The 17,575-nt window shown below is 43.0% G+C and overlaps 1 protein-coding gene across 18 annotated transcripts in view; it reads left to right on the forward strand.

Annotated features, from left to right (window-relative positions):
• PARD3 (par-3 family cell polarity regulator) overlaps positions 1–17,575 on the forward strand; it is a 625,594-nt gene that overhangs the window by 562,808 nt on the left and 45,211 nt on the right. Inside the window, exon 23 of one of the 18 annotated variants that reach the window (XM_068560876.1) lies at positions 6,104–6,171. The exons of the other annotated variants lie outside the window; for them this stretch is intronic. Within the exon in view, the coding sequence (XP_068416977.1) occupies positions 6,104–6,152 (49 nt within the window). The 3' untranslated portion in view covers positions 6,153–6,171. Of the gene's footprint in view, positions 1–6,103; positions 6,172–17,575 lie in introns of those variants that run through there. 18 annotated transcript variants of the gene reach the window in all.

The raw sequence follows: 17,575 nt of genomic DNA on the forward strand, positions 1-17,575 counted from the left end.
TAGTCATGAGGTAAACAAAAAGTGCTTGAATTCAAAACAGGCAGTCTCTCTGATGTCTGACGTGATTTGGAAGACTTTGTGAAAGAATTCCCAGTCGGATTAGGATGTAAAGTGGTAGCAGAGTTGGTAATGAGGAATATCTACTGTTTCTTATTTGTTTTCTCATTGTTCATATGTCATAATGAATACATTACTTCTCATCAGTGAATATTGTTATGTAAATTTCAGAGCAATTATCTATACCTTTTTAGCAGGGTATTTTAATTCTCATTTATGTGATTTTGCTTGTTTTTTTTTTTTTTTTTTTGTCACCAAACAAATAGGAATCTCAGGCAGCCCCGAGATCTGTAAACATGCTATTAAATGACTTATGTGACGAGCAGCGTGGGTGGTTACATCCTTGCTGCTCTGATGGGGTCCATGGACCAGTGGCATTAGCATTACCTGGGAGCTTGTTATAAACGCAGAATTTCAGGCCCTACCTGAGACCTGCTGAATCAGAGTTTGAATTTTCACAAGGTTCCCGAATAACACACGTACAATTTACTCAGTTCCATTCTCACCGATTCTGTGGGAGCTGTTATACAAAATTGTGAAGGTGGGTGCTTCTCCATATACATATAATCACTATATATGTAATTTTCCCTGAGCATGACACATCATTGAAAAGAATGAAGTTTTAGAGTGTTCCGGATGACTGATTTCTGGCTATAGTTAAAAGTTAAGTGAGTACCTAAACTATTTCCCCAGCACTTGAAATTTTTCAAAACTCAAACCATCCTTTGGAAAACATTGTTTTCCCTTTTATATCTGAGTCCATATGAATTCAATTTTTGTGGGAAATTTAAGCCACATGTTTCTGATTCATTTGCACTTAACCCTTGAGAAGGTTGTGTTACAACAACAATTGCCTGTCCAAAAAATCTCAGTCTTGGAGTAAATCCTTCGTAAGGGCAGAGAGAAATGGGGAAAAGTCATTGGAAAGACCCCAGAGAAGTTGGGGTTTGGGTTCCAGGCTCTGAGCCTGGAGACAGATCTGTGCACCCTCCCTGTGTGGACAGCTTCTGTTTTACACATCCTTGGTGGGGTGACGTCAGAGGATTGTACAGGCTTAGGTGCTGCAAAGGAACAGGACACGTGTAGGTCAGGCAGCCTAGCCCAAATCCATACTTTTACTAACCATACATTGACATTTCTCTCCCTTTCTTCTACAAATTGAATTTATATCACTTTGTGAGATTTCTGTGTTTTGACCCCTCGGCAGGGACCTTATCCGTATTTCCTATTAGCGACCTCTTAGCCATGCTGACAAAGTGGACAAAGGCTGCTGGGGAAGCCCCAGCGGGCGATGAACCTACAGAAAGCAACCTTGGTTATCTTTACTCTGAGTATTATAGTTTGAGCTGATGTATACCAGAAAAATTCTAAGATGCATTAAAGCTTCTTTTTGCCTCTTGGTAAAGCTTGAGTTCTAGCTTGCCGAATCATATATTCAATGTGATACCTTTTTTCCCCCTGACTGATGGATAGTATGTATAAACACATGTGTCCACATATGAGAATATATGTCATGAATAGAAAGTTGAGTGTTTACAGTGGGAGAAAACAATGATCAGTAAATCATGTTTTCTGTTTAGGCATCTACCCTTACATTTAGTGAGTTTTGTTTAGATAAGAGGACTTGGCTTGATTACAGTTCTTAGTAGCCATTGATAAATGAAAGGGCATTTGAATTCCATGTCTAACACATTATTCTAAGGAGCCAGCAAATACATATTCATATGACAGATGCTCTAATCAAAGCTGAAGGTCTTACTTAAATATTTTAAAAAGCAACCTTGGCTCTGGAAGGCAGAGAGAATGCTAGCTGAGATTGTGATGGTGATTTTGCCAGATTTCCCCATGCTGTAGGCTTTCGCACAGTCGTCCTTTGTGGTGGCACCTAATACCTTCAAACATGCCCTGCCCGTTATCTGGAAAGAAACCTTTTCTGCTCTGTTGTCAGCTGCCTGACTCTTCCTCCCGGGATCACGCCATGTCCGCCTGTGAGTCTTCCCTGTACCCTCTGCCTAGGGTCAGTGTCCGCCATCTGTGCTCCCCACACATTCTGGGCTTCCCTCTGTCCTAACATGTGTCACTCTGGTGTATAATTAACTGTTTATGTGCCTGTCTTCCCCAGGGTAGTGACTCTGTGTTGCCCTGTGCCTACCACCTATACACATCTGAGTTGTTGGATGGATAAACCTGTGATCTCAATAGTATATATATATATATATATATATATATATATATATATATATATATATATATATATATATTTTTTTTTTTTTTTTTTTTTTTGGCTGTGTTGGGTCTTCGTCGCTGCCTGCGGGCTAGTTGCTGCGAGCGGGGGCTACTCTTCGTTGCGGTGAGCGGGCTTCTCACTGCGGTGGCCTCTCTTGTTGCGGAGCACGGGCTCTAGGCACGCAGGCTTCAGTAGTTGTGGTATGCGGCGGGCTCAGTAGCTGTGGCGCACGGGCTTAGTTGCTCCATGGCATGTGAGATCTTCCTGGACCAGGGCTTGAACCCGTGTCCCCTGATTGGCAGGTGGAGTTTTAACCACCGCGCCACCAGGGAAGTCCCTTCAGTAGTATCTTAAACCAGCTCTTAAAAGCTAAACCTCTTCTAAGGATGCCAGACTTAAAATTTGAGCCTGTGGATTAAGTTTGTGGAGGATTCTGCAAGCGAATCTAGTGTTTTCGGTTCATGTCATACGGAAGCTGAACCTTGATTCTCTGCGTCTGATCTGGGCTCTTCTTGGCTGGTCACCTCTCAGACGCCCTCTCTGGGTCGTAGGTCACCGTGAAGGAATGTGGCGGCTCACTTGGACCATCAAGACTAGAGAAGGAATCCAAGCAGAGGTGGCCAAGGAGCCTTTGTTCTGTCCTTGGAAGTTAATGCTATGTGGTTTCCATTCGGTTAGTCCGCTCCATACCTCACTGCTCCATTCTTCAGGTTGTTGAAAATATACCCCAATTTTAAAGACTTTCACAGATGACATTTTCACAGTTTCCTTCTCTAACCTCTTCCATTATTCACTTAGTAAGTCTCACTGTCGGAAATGTATTCTCTTGTTCTAATCTAAATCCCTCAATGCCCATTGCCCTCCATTCAGTCCCCAGCAGAGAGGTGGAAACAGCTGGCCACCTGCAAGTGGTCTTCCCTGGCCATCCCTTGGATCATGTATCATCTCCTTAGGGTTTCCAGAAGTTTCTCATTATATTTGTGAGTAAAAACAAAACTTGAACTTTCAGCTCCAAGTTTATCACCAAAATATCCAGCTTGCTTTGTCATCTCCTGCTCTCCTATGAGTCTTCTCCCAGGCTGTTTTCCTGTCTCCTTTTGTCACCATCTCGGGACACCAAACTTACTCCTGTGCTCTGTCCTGCATCTGGTCTTCCCCTGCAATTGTAAGCTTCTAGAAAGCAAAGATTGCATGCCTCCTCTTTGTGTTTCCTGCCACACACAGTACGTTGAAATTGAATTTTCAGCAGCTGTTCCTTTCTTTGACATGCGTAGCATCAGTTCACCAGAAGTTAATTACAAAATGTAGCTGGCAAACTTAATTCCTACTCACAGGGAAAAGTCTGTATAGAGAAGAGGCATTTTAGAAAAAGAAGTTCAGCACCCAAATTAAATGTGAAAAGCGCAATGTGGAACAGATAAGATTCTGTGGTATGCATTTCAGAATTCTTTATTTGTCAACAAGGCAACAGACATTTCTAGATAGGATTAAAGCATATTCCATTAAGTGTATTTCCATGGTGCAATCCAATATAGAAAGTGGATTTTTCGGTATTACGGATAATCAGGATACCAGTAACACCAATAATTACTGTGAAAGGGTTTTGTATGGCATAATTAATGCCCTCAAACTATTAGAAATTCTTGGATGAAGGAAGTGGGAGTTTTGGTATTGAGAAGACAAAAGCAAACCGTGTTTGAAATATGTTACCAAACATCATGTCTTGTGAGCACAGATTGGCAAAACATCAGGACACAGCTGTTGATTATAGATGCTCTTTTTAGTAACTACCTCAGGGAGAGCCCGTCAGGACAATCAGAGCAAAGCACATCACCCTCGCGATGACTTACCAAATCCTATGCCTGTCCTGGAGATTTCCCCCCATCTCTCAGAAAAGTATTTGGCTAAATGGAACCACATAGCAATGTGTGGGCTTGAATATTTAACATCAAAACCAAGCTTTGGCAAGATGTGTTGGCATAGCCCAGAAACATGCTCTCGGTTCTCTGGATTAAAGAAAAAAATAAAAAAATTAGAAACTCATTTTAAAATGAATGTTTACTAACACATCTTTTATGCTAACGTAATTTTGCAGAAAAAGCCCACCATTGTAAGTAAAAGTGTACATCAAGGGAATTAACTACTAAGCTTTCATACCAAATACAAAAATATTACTAAATAACTATTTCTGAGACATAGTGTATAGTCTATCATGTATTAAATTATTAACATTTCTATTGGAGGAGGCATTTTTCATAAAATATTTAAGCTACAGATCTCAGAGCTCTATTTTGGCAACTAATACCAAAGCTATAAAATGAAGATAGCTCACATGTTACAGTTCTGTCAGATATTCAGCCTTTTCATTAAGGAGAAAAGAAGAAAAGAAAAACCGAACACCAAGCCATTACTAGTGACATGACCTTTGCTCCAAAACATCCATGTTTCAACATCATACTCTTGCACCCCTGGGAGCAGTGAAGGCCAGAGGACAGCCCTTTCTGTTGATGGTGGTACATGATTTTAGGACAGAGGGTCAGTGGATATGTCAGTACCAAGAGTCTATTATTGTACCAAAGGACACAAATGTGTAGCTATTAAAATAATTAAATTAGAAAACAAATTAGAAATTCGTGTCTTATAAAACTACCTTCCATTACTAGAGTAGAAACATGTTCAAGCATAAACAAGTTATTCTGTTTGAAATTGACAGACTACGTTTAGAATATATCACAGATAAATTACCCTTAAGGAAGACACTTTTCTATTTTCCTCAGTTCTGCTCTCTCTGTGCTTGCTATTTTTTTTTTTTTCATTTCAGAAGATGTGCTTTTTTCCACTTACCTGAATATTGCTTTTTTCCATTTTCTACTACTAACCATAGGAGTAGTTTCTCGACTTGAGAGGTTTTTTGTTTTGTTTTTTTAAAATATTTCTTTAAAGAATGAAGAAGTCTTGTCACTTATGGAGCACCTTTTCTTGAAAAACGCTCAGTACTGCTCCTAGTATGGAGTGTATAATGAAAAGGCTTTCCTGGGAGCCTAATTGTGCGTGGCACGGCATGCATTCAGGCGCTGCAGCCCATCACACCAACATGCACGTGCTGGCGGAAGCCAACAACGATGGTGGACTTTCTCAGTGACCCTAAGGTGCTCAGTGTAATTTTGGGCTAAGAATACTCTATCATAGTCAGACTTTTGGTAAGTAAGATCTGGATGAATAATTGTTAGTGAACAATATTTAATATGCCGCTGTGGAAAAGTGGGAGCTTTCCGTAGCCAAGCTCAGCTCCTCCCCTGCCCGAGGTTGCTGCCTCAGACAGATGTAGCCCGCCAGCAGCCGACGTGAAGGCGGCAGAAAAACTGAGCTGACACCGCAGCAGGTGTAAATCTTTAGCGGCGATCAGGTTTGTATCATTGCTGCCCAGACAAATTGGCCAGGCTTATTTTATTTGTTCTCACAAATCACTCTTTTAATTGGCATGATAGTTGTTTTTTTTTTTTTTTTGCAAATAGTGACCCCAACATAGTGCATTGTTTCATATGGAATGTTCAGAATGTTGAGACTGAATTATAGCAGCCACGTTCCTTAACTAGAAATGGAGGGAAACACAGGTCACAGGGATCTTCAAGGTTTACTCTTAGTTTATGTTTTTTAAACTTCCAGTTACAAGATAAATAAGTTCTGGGGATGTAATGTACAATATGATCTGTATAAAAGTTGTGAACAGAGTAAACCCTAAGAGTTCTCATCACAAGGGAAAATCTTTTTTGATTGTTTTCCTTTCTTTCTTTCTTTTCATTGTGTCTGTTTGAGAAGATGGACGTTTGCTGACCCTATTGTGGACATCATCTCACAATATATATGAGCCAGACCATCATGCTGTGTCCTTACACTTACACAGTGATGTATGTCAATTGTTTCTCAATAAATCTGGGGAAAAATTAAAAGAAGTGTTTAAGGAGAATTATAGGTTAGGTATTGTGTGTGTGTGTGTGTGTGTGTGTGTGTTGTGGCTGTGTTTATCCAGTGTTTTGTGACTGTCCTCTCTTCTAGAGGGCTGAAGAGGCCTCAAGCTCCCATACATGGGCTCAGAGTCTTTGAGACTTTCTGAGCTCTTTTTAATGCAAGTGAAATTTCTGGTGTTTCCATTCATCAAGGTCAAAATAGAATTTTCCTTGAGACTCAGGAGAAGAATTAACATCCACCAATACTTCTTAAGAAAGAGCATAGTCCATACTTTGGAAAACACCGAGCTTTATTACTAAATTTAATTTTGTTTTCCAATTAATTTTACCCAATAGAGCAACTGTTTTTCATAGCTTAATGTTTTATCAACAATAAAGTGAAATCGCTTATTCCTACTTCATGTCTTTGAGTGTAGCTCATTGAATTTGTGGGAGGGATTAGGGAAAGAAATTTTAAAATGGCTGATTTTAAAGACAGAATATAAGGATAATAGAAGGAAGGGAAGCTCTGGGGAGAAAGATTTCATTTTTGTATGGTTGTCCCTTGGTATCCATGGGGGATTGGTTCCAGGACCCACCACTACAGATACCATAATCCACAGATGCTTAAGTCCCTGATATAAAATGGCATAGTGTTTGCATATAACCTACACACATCCTCCGTGTACTTTAAATCATGTCTAGATGACTTATAATACCCAGTACCATATTAACGCTATGTAAATAGTCGCCTGTGCATAGCAAATTCAAGTTTTGTTTTTTAGAATGTTGTGGAATTTTTTTTTCCCAATTTTTTTTGATCCTCAGTTGGTTGAGTCCGCGGACGTGGAACCCGTGGATACGGAGGGCCGACTATGTGTAACAGGTTCGAAATGTTGTCAGCATATGCAGGTGAGACACCCAGCAAGCAGGCAGTTCATTAGAATAATGGATGTGGGTTTTAGGAGAGAGGTCAGAGCTGCATGAAATGCATGGGCCAGCCTATGGATGCAGCAAATAAAGATAAAAGATGAGTAATAGGGACTTCCCTGGTGGTCCAGTGGTTAAGATGCTATGCTCCCAATGCAGGGGCCACGCCTTCGATCCCTGGTCGGGGAACTAAGGCTGCACGGCACGGCCAAAATAATTAATTAATTAATTTTAAAAAGAGATGAGTAATAATTTCCTCAGCAAATATGGGGAATTCATGTTTTTGCCAAAGGAAGAGAGTCAGCAGCGTCAAATTTTGCAAGAAACAAGCCCCCGAAGAGCCCACTCGCTGCCGTAACTATTAGAACGTCACGTGAGGATGCAGTGGGCATGGCCAAAGCCAACCCGCTGGGCGCTGAGAAGACAGTGTGAAGTGAGGCCATGGGGGATAAGTGGCTCTTGGGCAACGCTGGGCACGAAAGGGTAGAGAGGGAACTGGGCACCCATAACAATTGAATAGGAAGGTCAAGGAAATGCTATTAAGCTGAGTTAAAGCAACCAGCAACAAAGGAGGCGCTGATGATGTAAGAGGAAAATAACTCAGGTAGGGACGTCCTAATTGCTCATCCAGGATGAGCAGGGGTGGAGAGGGCAGTGTGCTGGCAGGTGGGTGGAGGAGGGTATAAAATAGAGACACAAAAGAGAATTATTTGGGGGAAAAAAATCAAAGACGATTTTTTCCTTTGAGCCATGATTAAGTTTGTCTCCAGACAGCGTCTCGCAATATGCTAGATATTCTGTACGGTTCCAGGAAACACACAGTCTGGCTTTTTACATTTCTGATTTTACTGATTATAATAGAAGGATGTTCTGGCATGCTGGAGATGTGATGGAAGGCCAGAGTGAAATTTGATGTCCGCTTATCGAAAGCGACGAGGAGGAGCTGGCAGGTTTCACCGGCAGGGCTGAAGGCGTGGAGGAGAGGCTTCATGTCAAAGCTAGAGAACTGAGATTTACTCAGCTTATAAAAGAGAAAACTGGATGGAGATCTATTTCTTACTCTGAGAAACACAAAGAGTTTTATGAGGGTGAGTCTGACCCGTTTTTTCCTACTCTTCTGGAGGCCAAAATAAGGGTGAAGTGAATTTAAATGAAAGGAAATTTTTTTTTTTTTTTTTTTTGGTCGTGTCTTAGAACTTGATGAAAATGTTAGGGTGGGATTTTTTTTTTTTTTTAAAAAAAGGAAGAAAAAAGACTCATGTGTTTTAAATAACTGCTATTCAATTGGCTGAAGTCAAGGGTCAAGGCCAGGTGATTTCTTGAAAACTTTCCGTTTAGTGACTTGATAACGTCTATGGATGTTTTCAGTCAGTTTGTTTCAGAAATGCTCCCACGTGCCTTTTTTTTTTTTAACCCAAACAAAGGACGATGAAATTAAAATACTGTGTGTGTATGTGTGTGTGTGTCTCCATCCAAGGAGGAAACTAGAAGTAGTACTTTGTGAATTTTGAAAAAGTACAATTTCTTTATATGTAAGTCAGCTTTAGATTGTTTGCCCACAGTAAAACTACAAGTCCTCTTCAGCAGTGGCTGTAAAACATTTGCAAAACTTGTTACTGGAATTGGCTTAATGTTCCTCAAAGTTAAAAAAAAGGACTGGTCTCCAGTTCTCTCTGCTTCAGACTGTGATTCTTTGTCTTGCATTGTCCTATATTTTGGTGAGAATAATTCAACAGCTGCTATTCCTCGTTGAAAGCTTTGGCATATTCCTTTCTAGAACATTCCGATATGTTACAGAATATATTTATTATAAGTGTATTCTTATGGTATTGAATGACCTGAAAGTATCCCTGTTGGGTTAATTCCTGGAAATTACAAGCATTGCGGCAGTTCACGCAGAAGCTGTTCGCACTTGCCCACTGCAGCAGTAAACCGCGATCGTGCTTGAATGTGTTCAGCGATGTTAACGGCTCAGTGGAAAAACTGCCCATTTGAGATAAACAGAAACTTTTCCACTCATCTCTCACAAGTTAGTCAAAAACAGAAGGAATGGCTTTTATGGCCATCTCATCCTTTTCTTTGCTGTTTGGTAGCTCTCTGTTTGGAATACAAAGCCTTCTACAAGCTACTTACTTCTCTGCTTTACGGAAGGTCTGTAGCAGTGATTTCTATTCATTGCCTTCCACAAGTGGACCAAGGTGTGTGGTGTTTTATTTAACCATTTTTGGGTCTATGTTTATTCTTTATATATTAAAAATATAATAACTAGGCAAAGTAACATGGAGTAATCATACACTTTAGTTCCTTTGCTCCTTGTTACGTCTTTCCCGCGGATATTTATTGTTTGGGGAACCCTTTGGTATATGTAATAACAAGAATCCTTACTTCAGAGTGTCAGCGTTACTCAGTGGACACACCCCCCTCTCCGGGTCTTACTGCAGAATATCCCTGATTCTGATCTGCTGTCCCAGTGGCTCTCCCAAAGTTGTGCGGAGCAGATCTTATCTCTCTGAAACCCTCCAACACAGGGTCTGCCAACTATGGCCACAGACCAAGTGTCCCGCCTGCCATCTGGGGGGATATCGTCTGTTTGTCTGTGGTACTTTGTCTCCCACAAAGGCAGAGCTGAATAACTGAAACAGACTGTTTGGCTGAAAATATTTGCTATGTGGCCCTTTATAGAAAAAGTTTGCTAGTGGTTCTCAATCCCACTGTACATGATTTGTCCCCTGTGTCTTCCCACTTTTATCTCCCACTCTCCTCTCTCTCCAGTTGGGCCTCATGTGTCTCAGCCTTATTTTTGACTGACATTCCTTTTTTTATCCAACCACATCATCCTATGTTATCTTTTCATCTCATGTCCTTTCCTAATCTCTTCAAATTCTGCTTCTAAGATCCAACACGCATGCTACCTCACCTAAGAAGTCTTCTCTGATTCCACCAGCAAGGATTACTCTACTTTTAATCTAATGTTCTATCCTGCACTTTGTGGCACTTCCTTTCCCAGCCCATAGAGTGTCCAGGAGCTCAGGCCTCTCCCCCAGACTTAACTTCCAAGATAAGGGCTCAGCCCTTCCCGGGGCTGGCTGCTCTGAGTCCCAGCCTGGGTGTTGGGCTTAAACCCCTATCATCTGTAGTCTAGTGGGTGACACATCACTTGCTTCTGAAGTCAAACGTAACAGATTTGATCACCTGATAATCACAGAAGCATTTAAATTAATTTACAGTGATGTGAAAAGCTACCCTTCATGGGCATCATGAAGTAAGAATATGGAGTTATTTCTGCTCTGATGGTTCGTATGTGTCCTGCATCCCCTTAGAACTCAACTTGCCAGTTTAGGGACGCATTTCCAGCTCTGAAATTATGGGGTTTCAGATTTCCACGTGGTGGTGGCCTCTATCCGAGCAGCTCGCTCCAGGGTTGGGGGGATGAGTCTGAATTCTCACAGTCCTGTCAAAAGTGTATAGCCGGGCTGGTCGCTTTAAACGCCCATCTGAGAGCACTTCCATTGCTGAGGGGTCCTTCCAGCCTATCAGGGCAACATTTAGTGGAGTTTTTTTTAACTAATCATTTCAACTCATTTCATGAAGCTGGAATTTGGGTGAAGTTGGAATGCCGGCTCACCTCAGTGCAGGTGCGTCTTGTTTTTCTCCTTCCTGGCACATAACACAGTTCTAGTTAAAATTTATTATGGGCACAGTTACTCCATAAGGACAGGAAACACACCTGTTCTAGGCATCACTTTATGCTCAGCACGTAGCACGCTAGGTTCTGCTGAGAGGCATGTAATGACGTGCATAGGTTCAGACACCCAAGTGTGGACCCTTCCTACTCTAGCGACTGTGTCTTATTCATCTTTTTATTCCCCATGGGTGTAACACAGTGCCTTTCACTCACCATATACCGTAGAAATGTGGGAGTGAATCCCATTCCTTAGCCTCTTGGCATTGAATTTCAGGTGAGTACCACCCCCCAATTCTCCCTAGTTTGCACTGGCCTAAAAAGGAACCTCACATGGGGTGGTAAGCCTTCTCCATGTGCTCTCTCAGCTGGGCCTGCATCCCAGAAACAGGCCCCAAAGGCACGTCACTCCTTTTCCCAAGAGCATTGCAGTAAGTCCTTCCGTCCAGCTGGTCAGTTAACTGCACACGGAAGGGGCAGTTTCCATCTTGGCAAGAGGTCTGGGGGAGGCACACCATCGTTCTCTTGCTTTCTTCCTCCACTGGAAAGCAATGGTGTTGAACACCCAAAAACGATGACAGGAGATGATGCCTTTGAAAGGCAATCTCTGCGCCTTGTTCAGTGTGAGAACGCAGCCGGGAAAATAGAGTGTGAGTAGCACAGCAATTACTCACCTCGTTAGATCTAATTTCAGAATGCCTCCATGGCCCATTATTTTAGCACATTTTTTAAAATGTACCCAACAGCAGTGTTGAAACTGCAGTTCTCTTGAAGGCTGTTGTGTTGGTGCCTACTGATTGCACCAGGCTCTAGGCTCTTTTTGAATATAAGCACTTAGAGGACACTGAATCCAGTCTGTTTTGTTTATTGAAGTCTTGTTTGTTTTGTGTAACTATTTCATGTTTTCGTGGGTTTCATGTGTATAGCGAATCTTTCAGATAACCAAAGCTTACCATTTTTCAGAACTGAAAATATTCCCTATATTACCTGCAGTATTGAATGGGAATTCTCTTTTAAGGAAATGTGATGATTTCCTAACTTCCCCCAGCAGTTATTCAAATGATAACTGAACCTGACTTAATGGTTCTAGGTCATCTATTTGCATTAATTATTTCATTGGATTTCTAAGATATAAAGAACTGATTGCTCCTATATTAAATCACTTCAGATTGTTAAAATATTTTAGCCTGTTTTTATAAGACGTCTTCTGTAGTCATCTGCGATTTCTCACTTCTACCAGTGTGCCCTTGATGCAGTTAAGATGCTCGCTTATTTTAAATACAACTTCCTGGGTGAAAATGTTAAGATGACTATATACTCCATAAAAACCCACTCTTCGTGTAAAGGCAGTTTTGTGTAATGATTAAAAGTCTACACCCTACGTTTGAATCCCTGTTCTGCTATCAGCTAGGTGTTGATCTTAGGCAAGTTACTTAATTTTCCCATTTCTTTCCTCACTATCTCATCTGTTACATGTGCATAACCGTTCTCACTTCCTAGAACTGTGAGGATTAGGTGCCTAGGACAGGCCTCATGTGTGGAAAGAGCTATACAGCTGTGTTAGCTGTTTTTGCTGTGGATACACTAATGGATAAGGTAGTGCAGAGAACTGATTTTGGCCAGCTGTATTCTAGGTTTAGGGATTTGCTCATAGTGTGAGATTGTAAATTGAGGGATTTCTATTCAGATTAGCCTACGTTCTGCAATTTTTAGATGACCCTCCTTTTTTCTAGGAGTTACACAGATGTCGGATAAAGTCAGCCTTCTCTCCACCTGTGACTGAATCGGTAGTTATCCTGAAATTGACTAAGAATTATTACCCACCTGCCTGCGCGCACATATTGTGCGGTTTTGTGCTGTAAACCACAGCATTGTGCTTCCCTCACACTGACTTTCTTCCTGCTCACAGCGGCCCCTCAGCATCCATGGGGCTAAAAAGAGCATTCAGAACATGCTCTGGGTCTTAGAGCCAGTAAGTGACAGCAGAATCTAGACTTAGGTCCTTCTGAAACCTTACTGTGAACTAGATGCTTGCCTCCTCTGCCCCTAGAAGCACATGCAACTATTCCTGCAAACACCCTTCACCACAGGTGTAGTTGGAAGGAACTGCTTATTACTGATGACAAAATCCCAACTTTGAAACTCTGTGGTCGTTTGGTTCCATAAACTCTGTTTCTCTTTCCAGATTTGAGAATGCAAATGCCACAGTTCAGTCCTCAATCTTGGAAATACCTGATGGAATGACTGGGATCAGTATCTCCAAATTCTTACCCGCCCCTAGGCCTTCTGACCTCACCTCTCAACCCACGTTTAATAGGTTCCAGGGTCTCACTGTCCAGTATGGAAGCCACCAGCCACATTTGGCTCTTTAACTTCCAAACAATTAAAATTAAATGAAGTTAAAAACACAGTTTCTCCACTGAATTACCCAGCGTCAAGGGTTCAGTAGACCCATGTAGCTAGTGGTGACCATACAGTCCAGCACGGATGAACAACCCTTCTGTTACACTGGAGCTGTGTTGCATGGTGTTGTACAGGGATAGTCACAGAGGCACGTGGCACATACACACTCTAGTTCCAGCTGAGGTCTGGCCCCTGTGCTATGGAACACAGGACAGGTCTCAGGTGAGCTCTCAGGCTTCCTCTGGCCTTTGAGATTAAAGCCTGGAGTGTCCAGAGTCAGGCCTGAGCACAGGCTGCTCTTCTATTTCCCCTGGGCTCGCCTACTTCCTGCTTAGTCTTAACCACATGAGCAACATGAAATGGAAGAGAAAAGAGAATCGAAAGTTATCCAAGAACCACATGAGGCATGAAGATACCAAAGGGAGAAGAAGCATGAGAGAGATTTCTCCAGAAGATTCTAGGTTCTTTAGCTTCTTCCATGAAAGTTACTTCCTACCTCCTGGGTCTTAAAGACTCTCTGTTGCCTTTGAATCATATCAAAACTTCTCTCTTGAGACGAAATGAGAGATGGACAACTTTAGTTTTTAAACCGTAAGTCACTTCCCGTGGTCAGGTTATGAAATCATCTTAGTAGGTTGTTACCAGTGGTTTTTAAAGAGAAAGTGGTAGAAGAGAATAGAAAAAATTAGAGTATATTAGCAATAGAAATGGTTTTGTTTCATAATCTCTATTTCAGTTGTAGATTTACGTACATTTATTGTACTGGTAGCTATGTAAAATGTACTTTTTGTTGTGGGTTGTGGTCAAACCTGAATAATACTGGGTTCGAATTGTAGCTCACACAGTAAACAGAATTCTTTTTCTCATTTTCCAATGCCCATTTCTGTAATAGTGTTAGACTCGCTTTGTCATGTTTTACGTCATCCTTTTCTGGGTATCAGAACCATGAAAAATAAGGGCTTCATTCTGGGGGTGTGTGGTTGGAGTGAGGAACCCTGTGCAGGAAGCACATGATGGTCTCAAATCTTTAAACATGAGTCACGAGTTTGGAAATCTTGGAAATACAGGGTGGAAAGAGTTTTGTTGTGAAATTTGCAGATATGAGTAGAGGGAATCCTTTCTGGTTGGTTTCATGGGGGAAACACTGTATATGTACTCATGATGTTCTATGTTAGGAGGTACAGACATGGAATATAACTACTTATCAAGAAAATGGGAGAAAAGGGGAGCCTATCACCGGAAAGCATAGATCAGAGGTTCTCAGTCATTCAGCAAACTCAGGCAGCACGTATTTCCCTGGCATTGGGATCAGGGCTAACGGAATGAAAATGAAAATGACAAGGTCCCTCCACTCAAAAAGCTCACTGCCTAGTTGCAGAGAGAGCCAGTCCAGTAAGACATCTAGGCATGGGGGGCTGGGGGCGTGGAAGGGTATTTTCATCCTCGGGGCCTTGCTGGTTCAAGTAGGATCTTCTGCCCCACGTCACTCTCATCATCTCAACCAAGTTTGAGAATCCCTGCCCTTGATGATGCGTGTTCTAGTGTGAAGTTCACTGGGCTCCATGCACAGCCATTCAGAGGATTTGTAAGTAGCTATAAAATGAGATTTTAAAATTCAGCTTGAATCTTTTCATATCATAATCACGTTCATGATTCAGCAGAGATTTTTTTTTCACGTTGCATTCATACTCAAGGGCTGGTGGGGTTTTTTTTCCTCCTTTTTTCTACTGTAAGAATGCTAACAGGAATAAATTGAGTGGGATGAGCCTTCATTGTCACCTTTTTTCTTCACTGAGGTATTTATAGTAAGAAGATTAAATGTGCCGAAGCTGTTCTTCCCATTCATGTAAACCAAAGAGATGAGTTTAGTGAGTGCCTGGGCGGCAGTTTGGCCTAATGAGAAGTGGCAGCCCGGCGACTTGGAGCCCAGCTGAGCTCTGTCCCCACGGCTCCGGGAGGCTGCTCCCTCCAGAAGTGGAATCTAGCAGCTGTGCTCCTGCCCAGAGCTCAGCTGGGGCTAGAAGCAGGACCTCCTCACGCAGAACCTTGACTGCAACTCACCTGTCCCCCCTGAGTTCTCTTGAGGGAGCACTTGCCTTAGCCCAGGCTGACCAGCTAGGTCCAACTGAAAAATTGGGGCATGTAGTTTGACCCTGAGCAGTCTGTTTATGGGCAGAGTATTTGAAAGTGTGCCTGTCCAGCAAAATCTGACTTGTGGCTGCTCTATTAAAAATAGGAAGTTGGGGCTTCCCTGGTGGCGCAGTGGTTGAGAGTCTGCCTGCCAATGCGGGGGACACGGGTTCGAGCCCTGGTCTGGGAAGATCCCACACGCGGCAGAGCAACTAGGCCCGTGAGCCATAGCTACTGAGCCTGCGCGTCTGGAGCCTGTGCTCCGCAACAAGAGAGGCCGCGATGGTGAGAGGCCCGCGCACCGCGATGAAGAGTGGCCCCCACTTGCCGCAACTAGAGAGAGCCCTCGCACAGAAACGAAGACCCAACACAGCCAAAAATAAATAAATAAATAATTTTTTTAAAAAAATAGGAAGTTGAACCATGCAGCGTAATACTGACCTCCTGCCTGCGGATCACGTGCCTTGCATCCCCTTGCTGTCTTCCCGCTCAAGGACCGTCATAAGAGGGAGTAGCTTCCGTGTCAGAGGTGTGAGTCACGGCCCTTAGGACTCTGCTGAGCAGCTGGGTGTCGCCCTGCTTGGGCAGAGCAGCAAGCTGTGCACAGGCGATGTCACATCTGCCTCCTGCCTCTAAGCATGACCGTCCATGCAGATGGTCGCCGTGCAGATGCCCAGTTCCCAGAGGACCTGTCTGTCCACCAGTGGCCACGTTTCTCCGCTGAGCTCCTTTCATCGGCCTTGTTGCTGCTGCCACGGGAGTTGAAAGAATTAATATAAATATATACATATATATATATATGTATACTCATACACACGTGCACGCACACACAATCTTTTTTTTTATACATAAATTTATTTACTTATTTTTGGCTGCGTTGGGTCTTCGTTGCTGTGTGCGGGCTTTCTCTAGTTGCAGCCAGCAGGGGCTACTCTTGGTTGCGGTGCAAGAGCTTCTCATCACGGTGGCTTTTCTTGTTGCGGAGCACGGGCTCTAGGCACGTGGGCTCAGTAGTTGTGGCTCTTGGGCTCCAGAGCACAGGCTCAGTAGTTGTGGTGCACGGGCTTAGTTGCTCCGGGGCATGTGGGATCTTCCTGGACCGAGGCTCGAACCCGTATCCCCTGTGTTGGCAGGCGGATTCTCAACCACTGCGCCACCAGGGAAGCCCCTTACACACATATTCTTAAAGGGCTTGTGGTTTCTGAGGATAGAGAAGGGGAAAAACCGTGTAAAGCAAAAATGCCCAAAGGGTCATCTTCTGCTCTGGCTGACCCCTCATCTTCAGAGGTTCCTGGGCCTCCATTCCTGCGTCTCTCTGGGGTCCTGCAGAACCAACGTTTTGCCTCTTGGTGTCTTCCTTCCCCTGATGAAGGCCCTGCTTTCCACCTTTTCCTATGTGCTAAGTCCCATCCCGTAGCCTTCCAGCTGTGCTAAAATCTTATCGTTCATTTATGTATTTCAGTCTCTTCTATCGTTATTTTTTTTTCTCCTTGTGGCCTTAAGACTTTTTATTCCTCTGTTATTTTAGTGGAGTTTTGGAAGAGAGCTGAGCTGCCTGTCTCTGCTCAACCTGCCCTGTTTGGTTGGCGTCTCAGTAGCCTCTCTGTAAGAATCGTCAGCATCCAGTCACGGACCCCTGAACCGCTTTCTTCTCAACCCTGACTCACCTTCCCGTGGTCCGTCTCTTTGCTGGCCGACACCTGTTCCTCAAAGTCCATCCCATATCCAGGGAGCCTGTGAAAATGCACCTGGCCCAGTCTCTACTTTTCCTGAAGAACTGGTCACTCCCCCCTCTTATTTTCACACACAAAAAGTATACATTTACTTTCTGACTTAAGACCTTATCTATTATTATGTTACTTGACTGTTGAGTGTAGGAACCATTTTTCACCCCTTGGTATTCTCAGCAGTTGGCAAGGGACCTGGCATCTGATAGGTGATCAGTAAATTACAATGGTAATTGTTGCTACAAATTACAAGTTACAGAAATATGCTATAGCAGTTTTAAGTCTCAGCTGATCTTCCCATATTAACTGGGAAAAGCATTCTCCACCGGAAAGCAATGAGGCAGCTGCGGCCCTGCAGGTGCGGCGCTGGGGAAGCGGCTGGAGGGTGCAAAGAAATAAACTCTAGGTTACTGCCCCCTCCCTCCCTCCCTCTTTCCCTCTCTCTCTCTCCCTCTCTCTCTCTCTGGCTCAG

The sequence above is a fragment of the Eschrichtius robustus genome, chromosome 1 (assembly GCF_028021215.1).
Source record: "Eschrichtius robustus isolate mEscRob2 chromosome 1, mEscRob2.pri, whole genome shotgun sequence".
Lineage (NCBI taxonomy): Eukaryota > Metazoa > Chordata > Mammalia > Artiodactyla > Eschrichtiidae > Eschrichtius > Eschrichtius robustus.